Here is a 19,202-nt window from a genome sequence, read left to right on the forward strand (position 1 = left end):
TCATAAATTTATTTTTGCTATCTGTGACAAAAAAATGGTGCTATTAGTTAAGCAGGTCGTATTTTATTGTACATATATGTACTTTATATACAATAGCTTATAAGTATTCAAATATAAAATCTGAAAATCTTAATTTTAATGAAAATTTATAATGTATAATTGATCGAGCAATTTTTTTTGTGAATTTAATGAAATTCATTTTCAATGTTTTAATTTTCTTTCATATTTTGAAATGACAATTTTGCTGAGAAATATTTTTAATACAGCATAATAAAATAATAAAATCTAAACATTTTATATATTTAGTATTTTTCACTAAAAATTCATAAAAGATAGATTTATATTTAGTTTGTAATCTCTTTCATATCTAGTCTGTGGTTGTATGACATTTATAGAAATTATTCTTTGTTAAAAAAATATAATTTTATAATTTTCTCTCTTTTACATATTAATAATAAATATACATATAAAAATATTTTCAATTCATTTATATAACTTTTGAAGAATTAAAGAATAGTAATTGATGAATTATTGAGTTTCTAACTTCATGGATTGTAAATGATATGACTTTGTACCTATCTTCATGCAATACAATCATACAAATCGATCCATTTGTTTACGGAGGTCGTCTGCTAGTCCATTACGTTTTATTAAAACATTGTTTTGAGATTAAATATTATGCTCTAAATCGTGTGTTTATGTGACTTTAAAAGAAAATAAAGCTGCAATGCCGGGGACTGAAGTTAGTATTTTTTATGTATTGTAAAAATGTGAATTTTATATGAAAGATATTAAATATTTGTTTGACAGTTCTATCTGTCAAATCGAATTATTATCATAATTATAATAATAATTAGAAAGTTAAAAAAAAATATAGTAAATGATTTGAGCTTATCTATATTTCTTTTTTATTCTTTATATTATATAATTTTTTAATTATCTTTATCTAGGATAGTACAACAGAACTCGGAGAAATAGAAAATGTCAGAGTTGTGGTCCGTGTTCGACCTTTAAATGGAAAGGAGTTGGACGGGCACTGTAAGAACATAGTATGTGTGGATACCATAAATAGTGAAATAACAGTTGAGAATCCCAATGCTGCACAAGGAGAACCACCAAAAGTTTTTTCTTTTGATGCTGTTTTTGATACTGATTCAACTCAAGTTGATATTTACAATGAAACTGCAAGACCTATTGTGGACAAAGTTCTTCAGGGATATAATGGAACTATATTTGCATATGGACAAACAGGCACTGGTAAAACATATACCATGTCAGGTGCAAAAACATCTCCACAACTTAGAGGTATCATTCCTAATACCTTTGCACATATTTTTGGACATATAGCTAAAGCTCATGATAATCAAAAGTAAGTATTTTTTATAAAATAGATTAAAATTTTATAAAAGTCCAATTTTTTATTTAAAAATTCAATAAATTAAATATTTAAAAAAATAATGTTTTACAGATTTCTTGTGCGTGCAACATATTTAGAAATTTATAATGAAGAAGTTAGAGATTTATTAGGTAAAGATCAAAATACAAGATTAGAAGTAAAGGAAAGACCTGATATTGGAGTATTTGTAAAAGATCTTAGTGGCTATGTTGTCAATAATGCTGATGATTTAGATCGAATAATGTCTCTTGGTAATAAAAATCGTAAGTAATTTTATCAGATATTATTAAATTATGAATAAAAATAAAATTTTATATCTTGTATATTAATTTTATAATATTATAGTTTGAATTTTAATATGAATTATATATCATAATGAAAGTAGCTTTATTTGTTATATTGTAATACATTATATGGATAAACAAAATAATATAATAAAATATATAATAAAATATATAATAAAATATATTTGTATGATTTATAGGTGTTGTTGGAGCTACAGCAATGAATGTATCAAGTTCAAGGTCTCATGCAATATTTACAATCACTGTTGAATCTAGTCAACTTGGAGAGGATGGTGAACAACATGTTAAAATGGGAAAACTTCATTTAGTTGATTTAGCTGTATGAAATTCTTATGATTATTATATTAGCTTTTTATTTAAATTAGATTTATTTATTATTAATTTATGATATGATATTTTAGGGTTCAGAAAGACAAAGTAAAACAAAAGCTTCTGGGGTTCGTTTAAGAGAAGCAACAAAAATTAATTTATCACTTTCAACACTAGGTAATGTAATATCTGCATTAGTTGATGGTCAGAGTTCACATGTGCCTTACAGAAATTCCAAACTAACAAGATTATTACAAGATTCTTTGGGTGGAAACTCAAAAACTTTAATGGTAATGTTAATTTTATTTCTTTCTAAATATATTATTCATAATATAATTATTTTAATTATTTAAATTTATTATTTAAATTTAGTGTGCAAATGTAAGTCCAGCAGATATAAACTATGACGAAACTATTAGCACACTTCGTTACGCAAATCGTGCTAAAAATATTAAAAATAGAGCGAGAATTAATGAAGATCCAAAAGATGCTTTACTTCGACAATTTCAAGTTGAAATTGAACAATTACGTAAACAATTGGAAGAAAATGGTGCTGAAATCTCAGAATCTGAAGATGAGTCTGAAGATTCTGAAGAAACAGGAGAAACTAGACATGAAAAAAAAGCACGACGTAGAAGAAGTCAAATATTAACAATGGAAGAATTAGAAGATAGAGATGTAGATTCTAATGAAAAAATTGACAAAGCTGAAAGAGAAGATAAAAGTCCTGATGATAAAGATGTTATTGAATTAAAAAGAACTCAGTAAGTTTTTAAAAAATTGATTAACAAATATGATATTTAAGATTATAAAGACTAATCATTTTAGGAGTGAGAAAGAAGCATTAAGAGAAAAAATGCAAAACTTACAAAACAAGATTTTAGTTGGTGGTGAGAATTTGTTAGAAAAAGCAGAAGCTCAAGAACAATTATTGGCTGCTGCAGCAATTGAACTTGAACAACGTAAAAGTAGAGAAGAACAGCTAAAGAAAGCTATTGAAGCAAAAGAAGCTGAACGAATTGATATAGAAGAAAAATATTCTTCTTTGCAAGAAGAAGCTGCAGGAAAAACTAAAAAATTAGCTCGAGTACACACAATGTTAATGTCTGTTAAAGCAGAATTATCTGATTTACAGCAAGAACATCAAAGAGAAATGGAAGGACTTTTAGAAGGTGTTAGAGGTATTGGGCGAGAATTACAACTTCAAGAGTTAATAGTAAACAGTTATATTCCTGTTCAATATCAGGTATGTATAACATTTATAAAATTTTATAAATATTCATATATTAAAAATTTCATTTATCAATTTTTTTCTAGACAATGATTGAAAGATATGTTCATTGGAATGAAGATATTGGAGAATGGCAATTAAAATGTGTAGCATATACAGGTAATAATATGCGAAAAGCACAAGCTACACCACCAATAGGAAGTAATAAAGATGTATGTATTAATTTTTTTAAATTGATGTTGATGTTTTTTCAGAATAAGATTTGTAATATTTATAATAATTTTTATTTATAGCAAATTCAACCTGACATGTCAAATATATATCTCTCTTATAATAATGGAATCGACAATACTTTCGTACAACCAAAAAAAATACGAGGTAGATCTGGGGTTCCAAGGCCAACTACAGCACATAGACGTACACCACATTAAAATTATTTAAATTATAAGACGATAAAAATATTTATATTTCACCAAGTACCTTTTTTAGCATTTTTTTAAAGACATTATTCTAATTTATTTTTGTTTATATGGTATATATGATGAGGAAATCAGTATTTTCTGTAATTATACATTTATTTCTACTTTGAATCAGGTTTGTTCTAACTTATTTTAGGTACTGCATAACAGCAAAGAATATATATACAATACAATAGGACAATATCTAATTAACAAAAGCAATTTATTAAAAACAATTTCTGTGTTATATGATATACAATTTAAAACTAAATAATATAAGCAAACTATTTAATTTTTGCTAGTTTATATACTTAGTTTATAAACTGTTATATAACAAAAATTAGAACTATATTCGATAAAATTTAAAATTATTTCAACTCAGGTAATTTTTTCATATATTATATTATGAATGAAAAACTATAAAAGTAAATTTTATGTTTCACATGTTTAAATTTTCCTGTGATGTTCATGGAATACTAAAATGAAAAACTAAATGAAAAATTTTATTCAATAATGAATATAAACTATCATAGAAAATACATTTTCATATTTAATAGCATGCAATATAAGTTATTAAATAGATAATTAATTGGTATAAAAATAGAAAAGAAAATATGTGCTGTACCTGTGTGATAAAAAATAAAATGTTTTGCTCGATATAGGAATGTTAGAGATAAAAAAACAAAAATGCAATCTTTATCAAAAGTTTAGTAATCTTATGTCTTTTTACATTAGCATTTATGTATCTTTTGATAAAGACTAGATTTTGTAGCTTGATAACAGTACTACAGTATTTCTATATTTTTCATCAAAAAATTTTATGATAATTATTTGAAAGAAAAAAGGAAATAATTTGAATCTTGTTTAGAAAATAATTTCTGCTTAATCATTTATGTTCATAAACTTAAAAAATGAACATGAAATGAAATAAAGAAAGCACATCATTAAAATAGAATTTTAACTATATTTAGATTATTCTTTATTCGCTATTTATTACAATATTTTAATGTTATGTCTGTGTGTGTTTTAAGTTTTTATTAAAACTCATACATTCTTTAAGTACTGTGATAATAAATTTCTTATACTCAATTCCGTTTATCTATTACTTACTATTAAGATATTAAATGTTTATAATTATTATTGTGTGTATGTTATGCTTTTTTATATATAATTTACGACATAAAAATAAATAATTATAAAGTATATATTTGGTTTTTCTTGATTCACTTTTTTTTAATATCTTTTATTGAGTTTTTCTATCACAGTATCGATATAAATATTTTATTGATCACTTTTTTATTTCATGATATTCATTAATCCATTTTGTAATGAAAAAACGATGATATTTTCGTGCTAAAACAACACTGAATGGATCATTAGGATTGCTACTTCTTAAGTCAAGATGATGAGCACTTTCTGGAATTATTATTGCTATTGCAGAAGAAGATAAATTTCGTAATACTCCACCACTAGACCATGGATCCATTAAACCATTACTAAATAACATAAAAAAATATATAAACAAAAGATTATAAAATGATTATAATTATAATCTATACTAATATTTATATTATATATTAAAAGCTCGAATTTTTTGTTTCAATTTAATCAAATTTAATATTATTTCATAATATATACCTAAAAACAATGTTTGTTGCAGTTGATAAATCTTTACATCCATATTCTTCACATATTAAGTTTGGCTGTGGTTTTACTGAATATTGTTTTATGCAATCATTACTATATTCATCCAAATTCCAAGTATGAGGTTTAAACATATCATTTATTCCATCTGAACATATTGGCATTACCATTTCTGTACAAGCTTGAAAAGACCATCCTATAGCATCTAATTGAGGTGAAGAATTATTTAAATTTAAACACTTTGTTTCACTAGTATAATTAGTGAATATATTAATTGCATTTTTTATTGCTATTAATAAGTCTGTTCCTGTGAGTGATTCATTAGTTAAATGTTTGCATACAGCCTATAATAGAAATAATATTTTATAAATTATAAAATGTAATAAATATATTAAAATTTATTAGATTAGAAAAATTATATTGGATTACTTAAAAATTAAGATACTTACATTAATAGGATAAGCAGGTAATGGTGCCAAAAAATTAGCTTTATAAGGATAATTTACCATAGCAAGATTTGTATAAATATCTTGCAAATAAGATATTAATTGTTCAATATTATTTTCATTCTTTAAAGGTTGACATAATTTCCAATTATCTGATAACCATTTTTTTCCTTCATCTAGAAAAATATAAAATAGAAGAATATAAAAAATAAAGAATATTGCATATAAATAAGATAATATAAATAAAAAATTTTATTACTAGTTGATGTTATATTAGTAATAATATTCCATGATTTACGAATAAGTTTTGGACAATTTGAATGAGCTTTTTTAAAATCTGAAGTAACTATACGTAGGAAACTTTCACATTCTGTGATTCCAGTAAACTGTAATATTGGAGCTGAAGAAGCAATTGCTCTATAATATAAAATTTATATTTATATCATAAACTATTATATTTCTAGATAATACTATTTTACTAACCCTTGTACAATATGAGGATATTTCATGCGTATCCATGCACTAAGCATACCACCATATGAACCACCAAAAACTATTATAGGACTATTTTTATATTTTGGTTTCGATTTTAAATATTGAATCAAATCAATATAATCTGCAAGAGCTTGTTGAGATGTTAAATATCCTAAATGATTTAAATCTGTATATGATTTATTACTATAAGGCATAGATTCTCCATAGTAACGATGTTCAGCAAAAACTAATAAAGCTTCAAATTCTGGAGCTATATCCCACATAAAACCCTACAAAATAATGATTAAAAATTAAATTAATTAAAATTTGAAATTAAAAAGAATTATTATTACAGTAGTATATTACATTATTACAACAGAATATAGAATATATTATATTACATTATTACAACATATAGAATAATAAATAATAAACTAAAAAGAATAAAATAATTTATAAAATATATTAAATTGCATTATTTTTTTTTATAAATTGTACTTACTGTATTTTGAGCAAAAATTTCTATATTACCTTCATTTCCAGTATAAAAAAAAATCGGTGCATTATTTGTTTTTTGCCAAGTACCATTTATAAGATATCGTAATTTAAATGTATCTGATACTGAAAAACTAAAATGATCTACCTGTAATTTTTAAAGAATTTTAGTTTTATTCTAAAATAATATATATATATACTAATTAAAAACGTAATATAATAATTTGATCATATATACAATTATCAAAATTTTAATATTCAGAAATTTCTTTTATAACAATTAATAAATACATTATATATGTATTATACACATAAATCCGTGTATAATATATATGTATATAAATATGAAATATATAATTATTCATAGTAAATGTTACTTATTAGGAATTTTGCATTAAATTTATTGTAATACTAATCACATACTGGCATATCAATCGTCTTAATCTCATATTTGTATTTCGTGCTATATAATTCATTTTGAATATACAATGACTTTTGATAGTTTCCATAAAATTTATTTAAAAAAATATGTTGTAACGTAGATTGCCATAATGTAATAAAAAATAACAATAAAATATTGAATAGCTCCATTGTAATACGTTTTTAATGAATTTCAGATTCTAACTGATGAAAATATATAAGTATGTAACTTAAATGTGTTAATTTGTGATGATTATACAGCTTCACAACATATCTGTATATATGATGTATACATGGTGTATCAAAAGTTATATATAATTATATTATATATAATATGTAAAACTAATATTTAAATAGAAAATAATTTTAATATTATTTTTATATTAAAGTTTGATAAATAATTTAATATATTTTATAACTAAAATTATAAATACATACATATAAACACATATATATATTTTATGTAATTGAAATTGAAAATATTTATGCAAATTAATATTTAAAATAAATCAGATAAAAATATTAATACATAAAAAAATAATTATATTTTATCATTAAATTTTCCCTTTTTTCAATAAATATATATTTATATTATCTATATATAAATATATGGCTATTTATGAATTTATATAATAATATATATATAAATATGTATTCATTATATATTCGTAATATTAATAATAAACTTAGATTGTTAATAAAATACAATTATTTTTCTTATAACTGAAAAAATAATATTAATAACAAGTAATAAAAATATTTAACAAAAAAACTATATATACATATAAGAATAGATAAATATATGTAAATATTTGATTGAATTTTTTATAAAAATCAAAAGAATAACAGCAGATCAAAGTAAGAAATAGTACGAATGAATAAGAATAAGAAATAATAAGCTATAAAAGATGAAAAAATATAATATACATTGTTTTTAATAGGATAAAATCATCAATTTGAATTCAAAATTTGATTTACTAATATTAAAACAGTCTCTTTATATAAGGATTTGAATTATTATCAATATTTTTTTTTATAAAATATACAAAATGTATATTCAAATCAAATTATGTGAATTCGAATAAATTTGATATTCTTGATGAATATAATAAATATGAATAGTATAAAAGAAATACATGTATTATATCACGCGATTTTTGATTAACATGTGTTTAATTAATAAGATAAATATATTTAATTAGCGACTTCTTGAAATAGAAAATTAATTAAGTAATGACATTGAAAATATTTATTTTCAAGAATTGATGAAAAGAATATTTTTCAAAAAAATCCTAACTATTATTATTTATGAAAAATTTAAATGATTATTAATATTTCTTTTTAATATATTTGATTTTTAAATTTTAATAAATTATAATTGATTAAAATAAATAAAATATGATAAATATATGTAAAATTTTACAGATTATTAGTCCAAATATCTTTAAATATCGATAAATTTTTTATCTACTACCAATCTTTCTATCAGTCTTTAAAAATTTGTAAAAATTATTATACAACATTATATTATATTATATTATTTTATTGTTTTATCTTTTATATGTGAATTATGTTGTGATTATATTATTTTATTGTTTTATACTTCATATGTGAATTATGTTGTATATTATATGTTCGTAAACACAAAGAAAAAAAAATTACATTTATGTTCAAAACAAATGTTTTTTACATATATGAAAAAAAATACAAAGTTTAATATATGTAAATATATTAATCATTATGACGATCGAAATATTAAAGTTAAAAAATTTTACATGGATTCATATTTAAGGACTTTATCTAATCAATTTTGGAGAAGGATTTATAGAAAGGATATTAAAAATGGTAAATATTTTATTACAATTGATAATTATCATACAAAAAGAAATAATTAAAAAATAATAAAACGTTATATTAAATAAAATATTTTAAAAATTGCAATAAATGTACATTTTTGAATAATATATATATATATATATATATATATATATATATATATATATCAAATATATATTACTTTTATTATTATTATGATAATATAAATAATTGAACAAAATATGAATTTCGTTAATTTGTATAATATGCAAAAAAATTATAAAAAGATTTTATATTCGCATTATTTTTATTTATGAACAAATAAATTTTAATAATATTTTTATAAATATTTATAATTGAGGAATCAATTAAAAATATTTTGTTATAATTTCATAATTTATTCATTAATTTATTCATATTATTTAATTGGAAAAACATTTTAAAATTATTTAAAATTTATACACAGTATGTTTTGTTAATTATAATTTAATTACTAATTGTAATTGTAATTAACCATTTTATCTATATATATTTTAAATAATGAATATATTATAATTATTCATAATTTTAATGTTCTAAAGATTTAATTGTTTCAAAGCATTAATGAAATTTTTTATGGATATAAATGTATTATTTGAATTTTTTCTTAAATATTACCAAATTAAAGATTGTAGAAAATTTGGAAAATTTTTATATTGAATGTAAAAAACATTAAATAAAAATTTCATTATTTAATATATAATATTAATTATAATAATATATTAATAATAGATTACATTAATATAATTAAGTAGGGTTTTATTTCATTTAAATTGAGTAGATTTTGATAGACACAGACATAAAATCTTTATTACAAAAAATAAATTAATTCACTCTACATACAAAAATACATAACTAATATTAATAATACTCTCTATTCAGTGATGGTTTAATAATTATACTACTATCAAAAATCATTATTATCAAATCATGACAGTAATGAAATTGGTAAAATTAATAGTGTACAATATATAATGTACAATATATAATGCATAAATGTCATGAATCATATTTAAGATACAATGAATTTTCGAAATATATATTTTTCATTAAAATGTTTTCCCAAAAATGTTTTTTTCTTTTTAAATTAAACAATACTTATTAATAATTAATTTTAAAATTGATATATATATATATACTATAAAAATTTCATAAAACAAAACTAATCGCAACAGTCTATAGTTTGATAAATGAAATGATATATTACACGCATAGTTGGTCTTAAATTATAAGATTAGAAAAAATTATGGCTTCTTATTTCATTTACAAAAATGTTTTTATGTACTATTTTGTACAAAACATTTTATACGTATGTACTCATTAAATAATACTAACAAAAAAATTCATATATTCAATTTTGTTTTGAACAATAAACAATATTTTAAATACCAGATGGATATAAATTTCTTTAGTTTTAATGTATGTTATACAATTTTACTCTGCAAATGTAAAATTTATATATATAATTTGAATTTCTAATAATAATGGCCATTATTGCATAATTTTAATATTAGTATCTCTAATTCTCTTAGGATACATAAATTGTAAACAATTTTTTAATACTCAAAAATATACTTCGATACATTGAATTATAATGAAGTTATTTTTATTTTATTAATAAGAAAAAAGATCTAATAATGATCCAGTCTTGCATTACAATATTATGTCATAATGTTCAGTGAGAACATGTGACTAAAAATTTGCATCTCACTTAAACAGGAGTACTTGTTCATACATTTTTTATACAAAATGTTCACTTTAATATTCCGCACAATTTCTTAACCAACATATATAAATTTTGATTAATAAATTTCACATTTTCGCGAAAATATATAATAAAAATTGTGTAGAACATTAAAATGAATACTTTGTACATATCAGATATATAGATAATTTATAAAATTATGAAACAAAATTAATAAATGTAAAAAATGATTCTCTTTTTACAAGATCGCATTCTTCCAACTAATATATATATATATAATTAATTAGTACTCTCTAATAATTAACCGGGAATTGTACTTTAGTATTTTCGTTTAGAAAATTACATTACTGTTTGCTGTTTCATTAATAAAATACAGCAAATAAGTATCATTAATTCTATCAATATACATATGTCACTTTTAACTTATTGGTCCCTAACACAAAAATCTTCTAATAGTGTTGTACAATAAAGTGCTTTAAATTAAAAAATATCTAGCCTCTTCTAACTACATTTTCCTTTTAAACTACGAAAGCTATATTGCATACTAAAATATTAATATATACTTCAACATTTACTTTTGTACTTCTGTGTAAGTCGCATTTGTTCTATCTTTTCAGTATACTGACATTCAATTTCTTTAAGTTTTGTTGCTATATGTTTTTCTTGAGTACTAATAATTCCTTCAAGTTTTTGTTGTACTTGATTCATGGCTCTTTTGTACCCTTCTTCTATACGTTTACATTCACTTAATAAAAATTTTTCTTTATTTTTTGCATACTCCTAAAATAATTTATATGTTAAATTTGAAATAAAATAAAATTAATAGAAAACAATAAATGTAAATATTAATAAATGTAAAATAAATAAAAATATATTATATAATTACCTTGTAATTATTTGCAGTTTGTTTTGCTGACTGGTATTTATTTTTTAATGTATCAATATTAGTTTTCATTTCTTTTTCTTTTTCTTTTAATATTTTTATTTCTGTTTTTAGATTTTCTTCACTTTCTTTTAATTGCTGTAATCTTTCATTCATTTTAACTTCTTTACCTTTTACTTCTGTAATTTCTGCAGCCCATTGACTCATAACTTGAGCCATCAGATTTCTCTCCTCATCTACATCACTTTCTTTTTGTTTTAATATTTCTTCTAACTTTTCGATTTTCAAGTTCTTTGCTACTAATTCTTTGTAATAAGTTTCAAGTTCAGTTTCAACCATTTGACTAAATTGCTCCTTTGCTTTGAAATATGAATGAATTTTTACCTTTTCTGTAAGCATTGTTTTTAAAGTTTCCACTTCTTGTATCTTTTCATGACATCTATTTTTTAATTTTAATAAAATAGTTTTATACGTATCTTCTAATTTTTTTCTCATTTCTCGATGTCGTTCCTCTATACCTCTAAGATCTTCAGCTACTTTTTGTTCCATTTCTTCGCGAATTTCTTTTACCATAATCTCTATTATTTTTTGAAAATCTGTACTATCGTTTGAATGTGTACGCGGCGATAAATTTAATTCAGCAAATACTTGTTTTTGATTCTTAACGTATTGTTCGAATTGTTTAGCTTGATTTTTTAACTTTGAAACAAGTTGATCTCTTTCTATTTTTACTTTTTCGAACTCTTTTAATCTTTCTAATTCTTCATTTTTGTCTTGTAAATCTGTTTCTAATTGTTTGATTCTTTGCTCCATAACAAGATCACCTTTTCTTCCAGCTTTTAAATGATTTATTTTACTACTTAATTCTGCTACTAAAGTTTTATAGCGAGAAAGTTCTTTTTCAAGTTCATTTGAATTTAATGATATTTCACTATTTTTTTTAAACGTATTCTCGAAATTTCCAATTAATTTTTTCGCTTCTAATAATTCTATTTCTAATTGTGAGATTTTATCTTTATAAACACTTATTTCACTAGTCAAATTCTCACACTTATTTTTTAAACTTTCATTTTCTACTTGATATCGAGCTTCTTTTAATTTTATTTCATCGGAATTTTCAATTGTTATAGTTCGTTTAATATTAGATAATTCTGATTCAAGTTTGAAAATTTTACTATTAAGATTATTTTTTTCGCTAATTGCTCTTTCATATTTCTTTTTCCATGATTCTTGAGATATTTCTATTTGTGCTACTTTCAATCTAGCATCATCTAATTCAGACTGATATTCTACAATTTTTTTATGTTCATCAAGAGCAACATGCAATTTGTCTTCTAAACGTTTACAATCTTCTTCAAGCTATAAATATATTAAATTTTACAAAAATTTATAAATGACAAATAAAATTAAAAAATAATTGTAAATAAAATATATATACCTGATTAATTTTCTCTAAATGTTCAGAACAATGATCTGATAAATAAACACTTATTTCTTGATTAGGGTGAGCATTGCGTAATTCATTTAAAGCTTGTTCTTTTGCTGTAAATATTACATTTATAATAATTAATTTATTAAAATTTTAAATATAATAAAAAATATATAAATTACCCTTTTCAATTTCTTGATGAATTTTCTTTGTATATTCTTCTTTTTTCTTTCTTTCATAATTTAAATCTTTTTCTAATTCAATTACTTTACTTCTATATGTATCGCATTCTTCTGTTAATTTTTCTGCTATTTTAACTTGTGCCCGCAAGTCATGTTGATATTTTTCAATATCATTTTCACGATCTTCTAAGTTAGCATATTTTTCTTTTAACATTTTAATTTCAGATTTATGTTCATTTATTAACTGCTCTTTTGTACTACAAACATCTATATACAATTCCTTAACACGATCCAACTCTTTTTGTGTTTGTTCTAATTGCACACTATAAATTAAAATATTTTATATAATATAATATTAAAAAATAATAATATATAATAAAATATAATTTCTCAGAAACAATTTTAATTACTTACGATAATTGCACTATTTCAACTTTTGCTTCTTGTCTAACTCTTTCTATAGCCTTAGCATGTATTTCTAAATATTCTTTATTATATTCATCAATTGCATCTTTCTGTTGTTGATTTATGCTTTCTTGATATAATTTTTTGAGCGTTTCTTCATTAACTGCTAATGTTTCTTCTAATTTTTGTTCTAATTTCATTTTTTCTTCTCGTAATAATTCATATTGCTTTTTTACATCACTAAGATGATCAGATAATTTTTGTATTTGAGCATTTGCTTTTAAAGCTTCATCTGTAAGTACAGATTTCAATTCTTGTTCTAATTCATTAACACGTTTAGCATATCGAGTTGCTTCTTTTCCACATGTATCTGCTATAATTAAAGCTTTATCAAGTTCTTTTTCTTTTTGTGATAAAGTATTTTCTAATCGAGTTATTTCCTTTCTTTTAACTGCCTGCCCAGCTAAACATCTATAACATAATTATATAATAAATATTAATAACATAATAAAAAATTGATATTCTGTAAATGATAATATAATATGATATAAAATTATTTTAGATAGAAACAAATAACCTTTTTAATTCTCCTCTTAATTTATTTGTTACATCATCATAGGGCTTTGATTTTGATTTATTATGAAAATCGCCTAATTTCATTTGTTTAATAGAATCAGATTCTTCTTCTAATGTTGTTGTCAGTAACGAATCATATTGTGCTGCATCACTTTTTGCTATCTCTAATTTATTCTATAAAAACAATATTATTTGTAATATCCTTATAATATAATAATTATAATTTTTGTTAATAAACTATTGTTTAGATATGAATTAATGTATTAAATACCTGTAATTCTTGAATCATTTTTTGCATTTCTTCTTTTTCTTGCTTTAAAACTTTAATCTGTGCTTGAAGTTGCATTACTTGTTGAGCATTATTTGTAGCCATAAGATTTCTACATTGTGCTTGACTTTCTTCTAATGCTTGTGCTAAACGATTCATTGTATCTCCTTTTTCTACCATAAGCGTTTCATTTGTCCTTCGTACATCAGCTAATTTATTTTCCAAATCAGCGTATGATATTTCCTATTGAAATTAAAAAGATCAAATAAAGATGATATTCATTTATAAAATAATTCAATTCATAAAGTTATAATAAACAATTTTTTAAATATAAATTTTAATCTTCAGTAATGGTATTATGCAATAATTAAAAAAATAATATAGCATATTAATTTTTATACAAGAACATTATAATTTTTGAAAAATACAGTATCAACAACTTGCCCAGATACAATGACTGTTGGAATCCACATTGAGCAGCTATGACAAATATTATTAATATATATATATGTATGTAAAATATTAATGTACTAAAATTTTTGTCTATTGATATAAATTAATAAAATAAAAATGAAAGATTAAATGAGTAAAAAATAAATGTATGTACAAGAAGAATTTAATATAATATTGAAAATACCTTTGCATTAAGTTTATCTGTAAGTTTATCTATTTGAATTTGCATATTTTTCATTTCAATAGCATGTTTTTCTTGTGCTTGCTTTAAAAATTTTTCATGTGTTTTATCATTTGCCTGTAATGCTTGTACCTCTTCTAATATAGCTATTTTTTGTTGTAATTCTATTAAAGAATTTCTTGCATCTCTTAATTCTTCTGTTATCTAAATTTATATAATCAAATAATTAATATATGTAATTATACTAATAATAAAATCATTGTGCAAAAAAATATAGAAAAATCTTACATTTCGATTAGTTCTCTCTAAATTTTCATTTTTTTCCTTTAATGATGTTATTTGATTATGGAGACCAGTAATTTCAGCTTTTGCATCAACTAAAAAAAAAAAATAGGAATTTTTATAATTTTTTTTTAAAAAACTAAAACTATTGTTGCAATATCAATATATTTCTTTAATTCTCACCCAAAGCATGCTGTGTTTGATTTCTAGATATATTTGATCTTTCAGTTTCAGCTTGTAAAAGTGTTAATTTCCTGCTAAGTTGATTTTTCTCTTCTTCTTTTTCCAATTGTAATTGTTTTAATTCTTCTGTTAATCGTTTAATTTCTCTCATTCGAACTGTATATAAAACTTCTAATTGTTCTTTACTATCATATTCTGCTATTTTGTAAGCTACATTGTCATCAGTTGGTCTACCATTTGGACTTATTTTGTAACAATGACTTAAATGATCAGATGTAACATTATCACCACCTCCAAACTCATGAATTTGTTTGCTTTGTATATTATTTTCATATCCATCGATATAACCATTATTTGAATAAGTTTTACTATGAGCATCATAATGATTAGCTGGTGTTTGATAATTATACAAATAATTTTCATTAAATGTACACTCTTCTTCAACTTGAACTCTTAAATCTTTAGGAAATGCAGAATTTGGTAGTCTTGCTAATTCATAAGGTGTTTCGGCAGTAATATTATGCATATCTTTACTTTTATTATTTTTAGAATATGGCGTATCAGATGGACCATATACATTAAAATCTCTTTGTATATTAGATATTGTTGGAACAATTTCTAACTCTGACTTATGGTTTGTCATAATATTATCATAATTATTTGAATTTCCCATATGATCATAAATACCAAATTCTTTCTGTAATTGAGATACAGTTTGGTCTTTGGATGATATAATTCCCTGAGTAGAATTTAACACTGAATTAGAATTTTCTGCTTCTTTAGCATTATCTTGATAACAACTATTGTTAACAGAACTAGTATCAGTTTCATCATCTAAATCATCATTCCAAGTGAGATCCTTATCCAAGAGATCCTGAATCTAAAACACCAAAATTTATCTATTAAAATTATAAATATGTTTTTTTTTTAATTAATCTTTCCAATTAAACTATAAATTGAATAAAACATTCTATAATAAACTTTAATTAAAATAAAGAAAAGTGCACCTCTTTATCGCGTCGCTTAGCATCTTCTTGTTCTTCATCTTCCTCTAAGCCTTGTGTATTTGTATTTAGTTGAATTTCTGAGCCTTGAAACAAGCTCAGACCTGGATCCTCCATTCCTACAGTCTGGCATACACGAATTTATCATGAAAACCAAACATTTATACCCAACATATTTTTGTTTATAACACCATAACCTAAACGCAACAAGTGGGTCACAGAAAATTAGTTTGAACTATAATCCTAGATTTAGCAATAGATTACAAAGTCTTAAGTAGTTCATTTTTTACTAATCTCAACAAGTTGATGACAAACAACTCTGAGATTATTAAAGTTTTTAAATGATTATGCACTCTGCAATTTGCTTGTAAACAATCTTTGAAAAGTCAAACTGTCTTACAGGAAGTCTATATGCGGAAGTAAGCTTTCTGACTATCTTAGCTTTTCTATTGGTTCCTTCATGGAGTATTACTAGTGATTGTAATAGCGTATTTTCTTGAAGAAATATTTAATGTATAGAGTTTACATGGGTATATACATTAATAACGATAACGTCATAATAAAAGAAGCAATTTTAGTTTTAATATGAAAGCAGTAATACAACGTGTCACAAAAGCTAGTGTTTCAGGTAATGATAAGGTTATATATGTTTTATTATAATAACAAATTTATTGTCTTTTAAGAAACAAGAATGAAAAAAACGTTGAATATTACCATATGTTTATAAAATAAAAACTATATTATATTGTATAAAATTGAATAAAACATAGTCATAACATATGCTTTTTCTTTTTTTTTTTTTCTAATAACATAATACAAATATAATACATAATAATATAGTACAAATATTTATTTTAATTTAATATCGTTAAAATATATATAATATTATACTTGCTATCATAATTATATTTCATTTATTGTCAATATTGATAATATTGAATAATAATTTTATAGAATAATTTTTCAGTTGATGGTCAAGTTATTAGTAGCATTGGAAATGGTCTCTGCATCTTAATTGGCATAAAAAAAGATGATACAATAGAAGACATGAAATATATGTAATATATGTATATAATATTATTATATAATATCTTATAATTACTTTAAACAAAACAATTTATTCTTGTATAAAATATAAAATAAAATTTTATTTTTCTTAGAGTAAAGAAAATATTAAATACTAAAATTTTTGATGATGATAATAAGAAATGGAATGCTAATGTTATGGATAAACAATATGAAATATTATGTATTAGTCAATTTACATTATATCATGCTTTAAAAGGAAATAGATTAGATTTTCATAAAGCTATGTCTGCTCAAGATGCTGAACCATTTTACAATAAATTTCTTGTTGAACTTGGTAAAAATTATAAACCAGAATTAATTAAAGGTAAATAATTAAAAAATGTAAACAAATAATTTTATAAGAAATATTATATGAAATATTTTCATTTTATTGAATACTTTCTACAGATGGTAAATTTGGAGCAATGATGGAAGTTGATATAAAAAACAGTGGACCTGTAACATTAGAAATAGAATCATCACTTAAATTTAATAAATTAAATGAATCTAATAATGTACAATGAATGGTGGAATTTAAAACTAATACATAAATATATAATAGATACTATTAATTTTTAAAATACCTTCCCTTTCTATTTAATATTTTTTATAATAAATTTAGCTTTCATAATATATTTAAAAAATATTTTTTTTTGATTATATAAAAATTAAACCAAAATAATTTCCATATAATTTTATAAATATAGCTTTTAATATAATATTACAAATATAATAGTTTTGCTTTAAAAATTTGGTTTTTTTCTTTAAAAGTATTTACTTAATTTGTATTTATTCTTTTTATTTAAAATTTTTATATAATATTGATGAATAAAATCGTAAGTTTATATATATCAAATATTTTTATATTAATAAATTATAAATATAAAATTTAAACAATTAAAGATATGCATGTAATATTTCGTATTTATTTTTTTTATTTGTTACAAGTACTATTTATAATATTTTATAATTTATTTTATAATAAATGTTATTCGATTCATAAAAATTAAATATTTTTAAAAAATTTTTTTCTCGATATTATAAAATATATATTCCATATAATAATATATTACGAATATTATTGAGAAATATATCTAATATCACTTTTTTAAACCATCAATGTAAGAGATAACAGATAGATATTATATATTGAAATGAATTTCGTATCAAAATATAAATCATATTTGATTTTGTATAATAATAATCTCAAATAAAGTTTTGTGCAATTAAGATGAAATTTTTATTAAATATGAAATTCAGTTAAAATAAATATGGAATATTTTATATAATTTAAAATGTGTACGTATATACATATGTACGTCTATATTTGTATGATATACAAAACTTATACACGAATATTATACTAAATCATTTTGCAATATATTAATGTTTTTAGTTTTTATATTTAAATATTTTGCCAAAAATACTATAATGTACTATTATTTATTATTTTTTGCGAGTATTTTTATTATTTTTAAAATACTCATCGATAAAATAAATAAAATGTTAATTCATGTTTAAAAATCATTTTTAAATTTTTATTATATGATA

General features: G+C 21.5%; 4 protein-coding genes across 7 annotated transcripts; 2 read left to right on the plus strand and 2 right to left on the minus strand.

Annotated features, from left to right (window-relative positions):
• The first annotated feature begins 595 nt into the window (after nucleotides 1-595).
• Klp64D (kinesin-like protein 64D) lies at nucleotides 596-4,902 on the plus strand. The gene is made up of 9 exons (XM_003697629.3): nucleotides 596-742; nucleotides 951-1,369; nucleotides 1,469-1,659; nucleotides 1,881-2,020; nucleotides 2,103-2,300; nucleotides 2,383-2,774; nucleotides 2,839-3,256; nucleotides 3,328-3,453; nucleotides 3,535-4,902. Exons 1-9 carry the CDS (start codon nucleotides 728-730, stop codon nucleotides 3,670-3,672), a joined length of 2,037 nt encoding a protein of 678 aa, XP_003697677.1. The 5' UTR covers nucleotides 596-727; the 3' UTR covers nucleotides 3,673-4,902.
• Nucleotides 4,662-7,500, minus strand: LOC100871396 (lysosomal Pro-X carboxypeptidase). 2 transcript variants are annotated; one of them, XM_012492194.3, is made up of 7 exons: nucleotides 7,182-7,500; nucleotides 6,766-6,906; nucleotides 6,273-6,553; nucleotides 6,049-6,206; nucleotides 5,793-5,965; nucleotides 5,338-5,687; nucleotides 4,662-5,195 (listed from the first exon to the last, which is right to left on the minus strand). In XM_012492194.3, the coding sequence occupies exons 1-7, from the start codon at nucleotides 7,347-7,349 to the stop codon at nucleotides 4,988-4,990; spliced, it is 1,479 nt and encodes a 492-aa protein (XP_012347648.1). In that variant the 5' UTR covers nucleotides 7,350-7,500; the 3' UTR covers nucleotides 4,662-4,987. The 2 variants fall into 2 exon arrangements, with proteins under 2 accessions (XP_012347648.1, XP_086763943.1); XM_086907817.1 differs by having other exon boundaries at nucleotides 6,795-6,906; nucleotides 7,182-7,471.
• A 1,284-nt stretch (nucleotides 7,501-8,784) lies between these two features.
• On the plus strand, nucleotides 8,785-18,212 carry Dtd (D-aminoacyl-tRNA deacylase). Of its 2 annotated transcripts, XM_086907877.1 has the most exons (5): nucleotides 8,785-9,023; nucleotides 16,986-17,211; nucleotides 17,551-17,641; nucleotides 17,744-17,976; nucleotides 18,060-18,212. In XM_086907877.1, the coding sequence occupies exons 2-5, from the start codon at nucleotides 17,169-17,171 to the stop codon at nucleotides 18,173-18,175; spliced, it is 483 nt and encodes a 160-aa protein (XP_086764003.1). In that variant the 5' UTR covers nucleotides 8,785-9,023; nucleotides 16,986-17,168; the 3' UTR covers nucleotides 18,176-18,212. The 2 variants fall into 2 exon arrangements, 1 of the variants encoding a protein (XP_086764003.1); XR_015291990.1 differs by lacking the exon at nucleotides 8,785-9,023 and having other exon boundaries at nucleotides 16,999-17,211; nucleotides 17,551-17,650.
• Nucleotides 10,617-16,998, minus strand: LOC100871514 (uncharacterized). 2 transcript variants are annotated; one of them, XM_012492157.3, is made up of 12 exons: nucleotides 16,587-16,998; nucleotides 15,580-16,459; nucleotides 15,403-15,491; nucleotides 15,118-15,318; nucleotides 14,925-14,960; nucleotides 14,484-14,723; nucleotides 14,214-14,386; nucleotides 13,646-14,107; nucleotides 13,232-13,554; nucleotides 13,059-13,162; nucleotides 11,624-12,979; nucleotides 10,617-11,517 (listed from the first exon to the last, which is right to left on the minus strand). In XM_012492157.3, the coding sequence occupies exons 1-12, from the start codon at nucleotides 16,698-16,700 to the stop codon at nucleotides 11,302-11,304; spliced, it is 4,194 nt and encodes a 1,397-aa protein (XP_012347611.2). In that variant the 5' UTR covers nucleotides 16,701-16,998; the 3' UTR covers nucleotides 10,617-11,301. The 2 variants fall into 2 exon arrangements, with proteins under 2 accessions (XP_012347611.2, XP_086763990.1); XM_086907864.1 differs by lacking the exon at nucleotides 14,925-14,960.
• Nucleotides 18,213-19,202: the final 990 nt, after the last annotated feature.

Source organism: Apis florea, unplaced genomic scaffold (genome assembly GCF_048593485.1).
Source record: "Apis florea isolate Af1SG1 unplaced genomic scaffold, ASM4859348v1 contig_1645_pilon, whole genome shotgun sequence".
NCBI lineage: Eukaryota > Metazoa > Arthropoda > Insecta > Hymenoptera > Apidae > Apis > Apis florea.

Excerpts from the sequence above, each read along its gene's own strand:
- Klp64D (XM_003697629.3), top strand. Across the intron at positions 1,660-1,880 it reads GTCTCTTGGTAATAAAAATC|GTGTTGTTGGAGCTACAGCA; the intron begins GTAAGTAATTTT and ends TATGATTTATAG. Across the intron at positions 3,257-3,327 it reads ATATTCCTGTTCAATATCAG|ACAATGATTGAAAGATATGT; the intron begins GTATGTATAACA and ends ATTTTTTTCTAG.
- LOC100871514 (XM_012492157.3), bottom strand. The coding sequence starts at position 16,700 with ATGGAGGATCCAGGTCTGAGCTTGTTTCAAGGCTCAGAAATTCAACTA. Across the intron at positions 15,319-15,402 it reads TAGAGAGAACTAATCGAAAT|ATAACAGAAGAATTAAGAGA; the intron begins GTAAGATTTTTC and ends ATATAAATTTAG. Across the intron at positions 14,961-15,117 it reads CAGATAAACTTAATGCAAAG|CTGCTCAATGTGGATTCCAA; the intron begins GTATTTTCAATA and ends TATTTGTCATAG.
- Dtd (XM_086907877.1), top strand. The coding sequence starts at position 17,169 with ATGAAAGCAGTAATACAACGTGTCACAAAAGCTAGTGTTTCAG. Across the intron at positions 17,212-17,550 it reads CACAAAAGCTAGTGTTTCAG|TTGATGGTCAAGTTATTAGT; the intron begins GTAATGATAAGG and ends ATAATTTTTCAG. Across the intron at positions 17,977-18,059 it reads TAAACCAGAATTAATTAAAG|ATGGTAAATTTGGAGCAATG; the intron begins GTAAATAATTAA and ends TACTTTCTACAG.
- LOC100871396 (XM_012492194.3), bottom strand. The coding sequence starts at position 7,349 with ATGGAGCTATTCAATATTTTATTGTTATTTTTTATTACATTATGGCAA. Across the intron at positions 6,907-7,181 it reads TTAAGACGATTGATATGCCA|GTAGATCATTTTAGTTTTTC; the intron begins GTATGTGATTAG and ends TAAAAATTACAG. Across the intron at positions 5,196-5,337 it reads GCAACAAACATTGTTTTTAG|TAATGGTTTAATGGATCCAT; the intron begins GTATATATTATG and ends TATGTTATTTAG.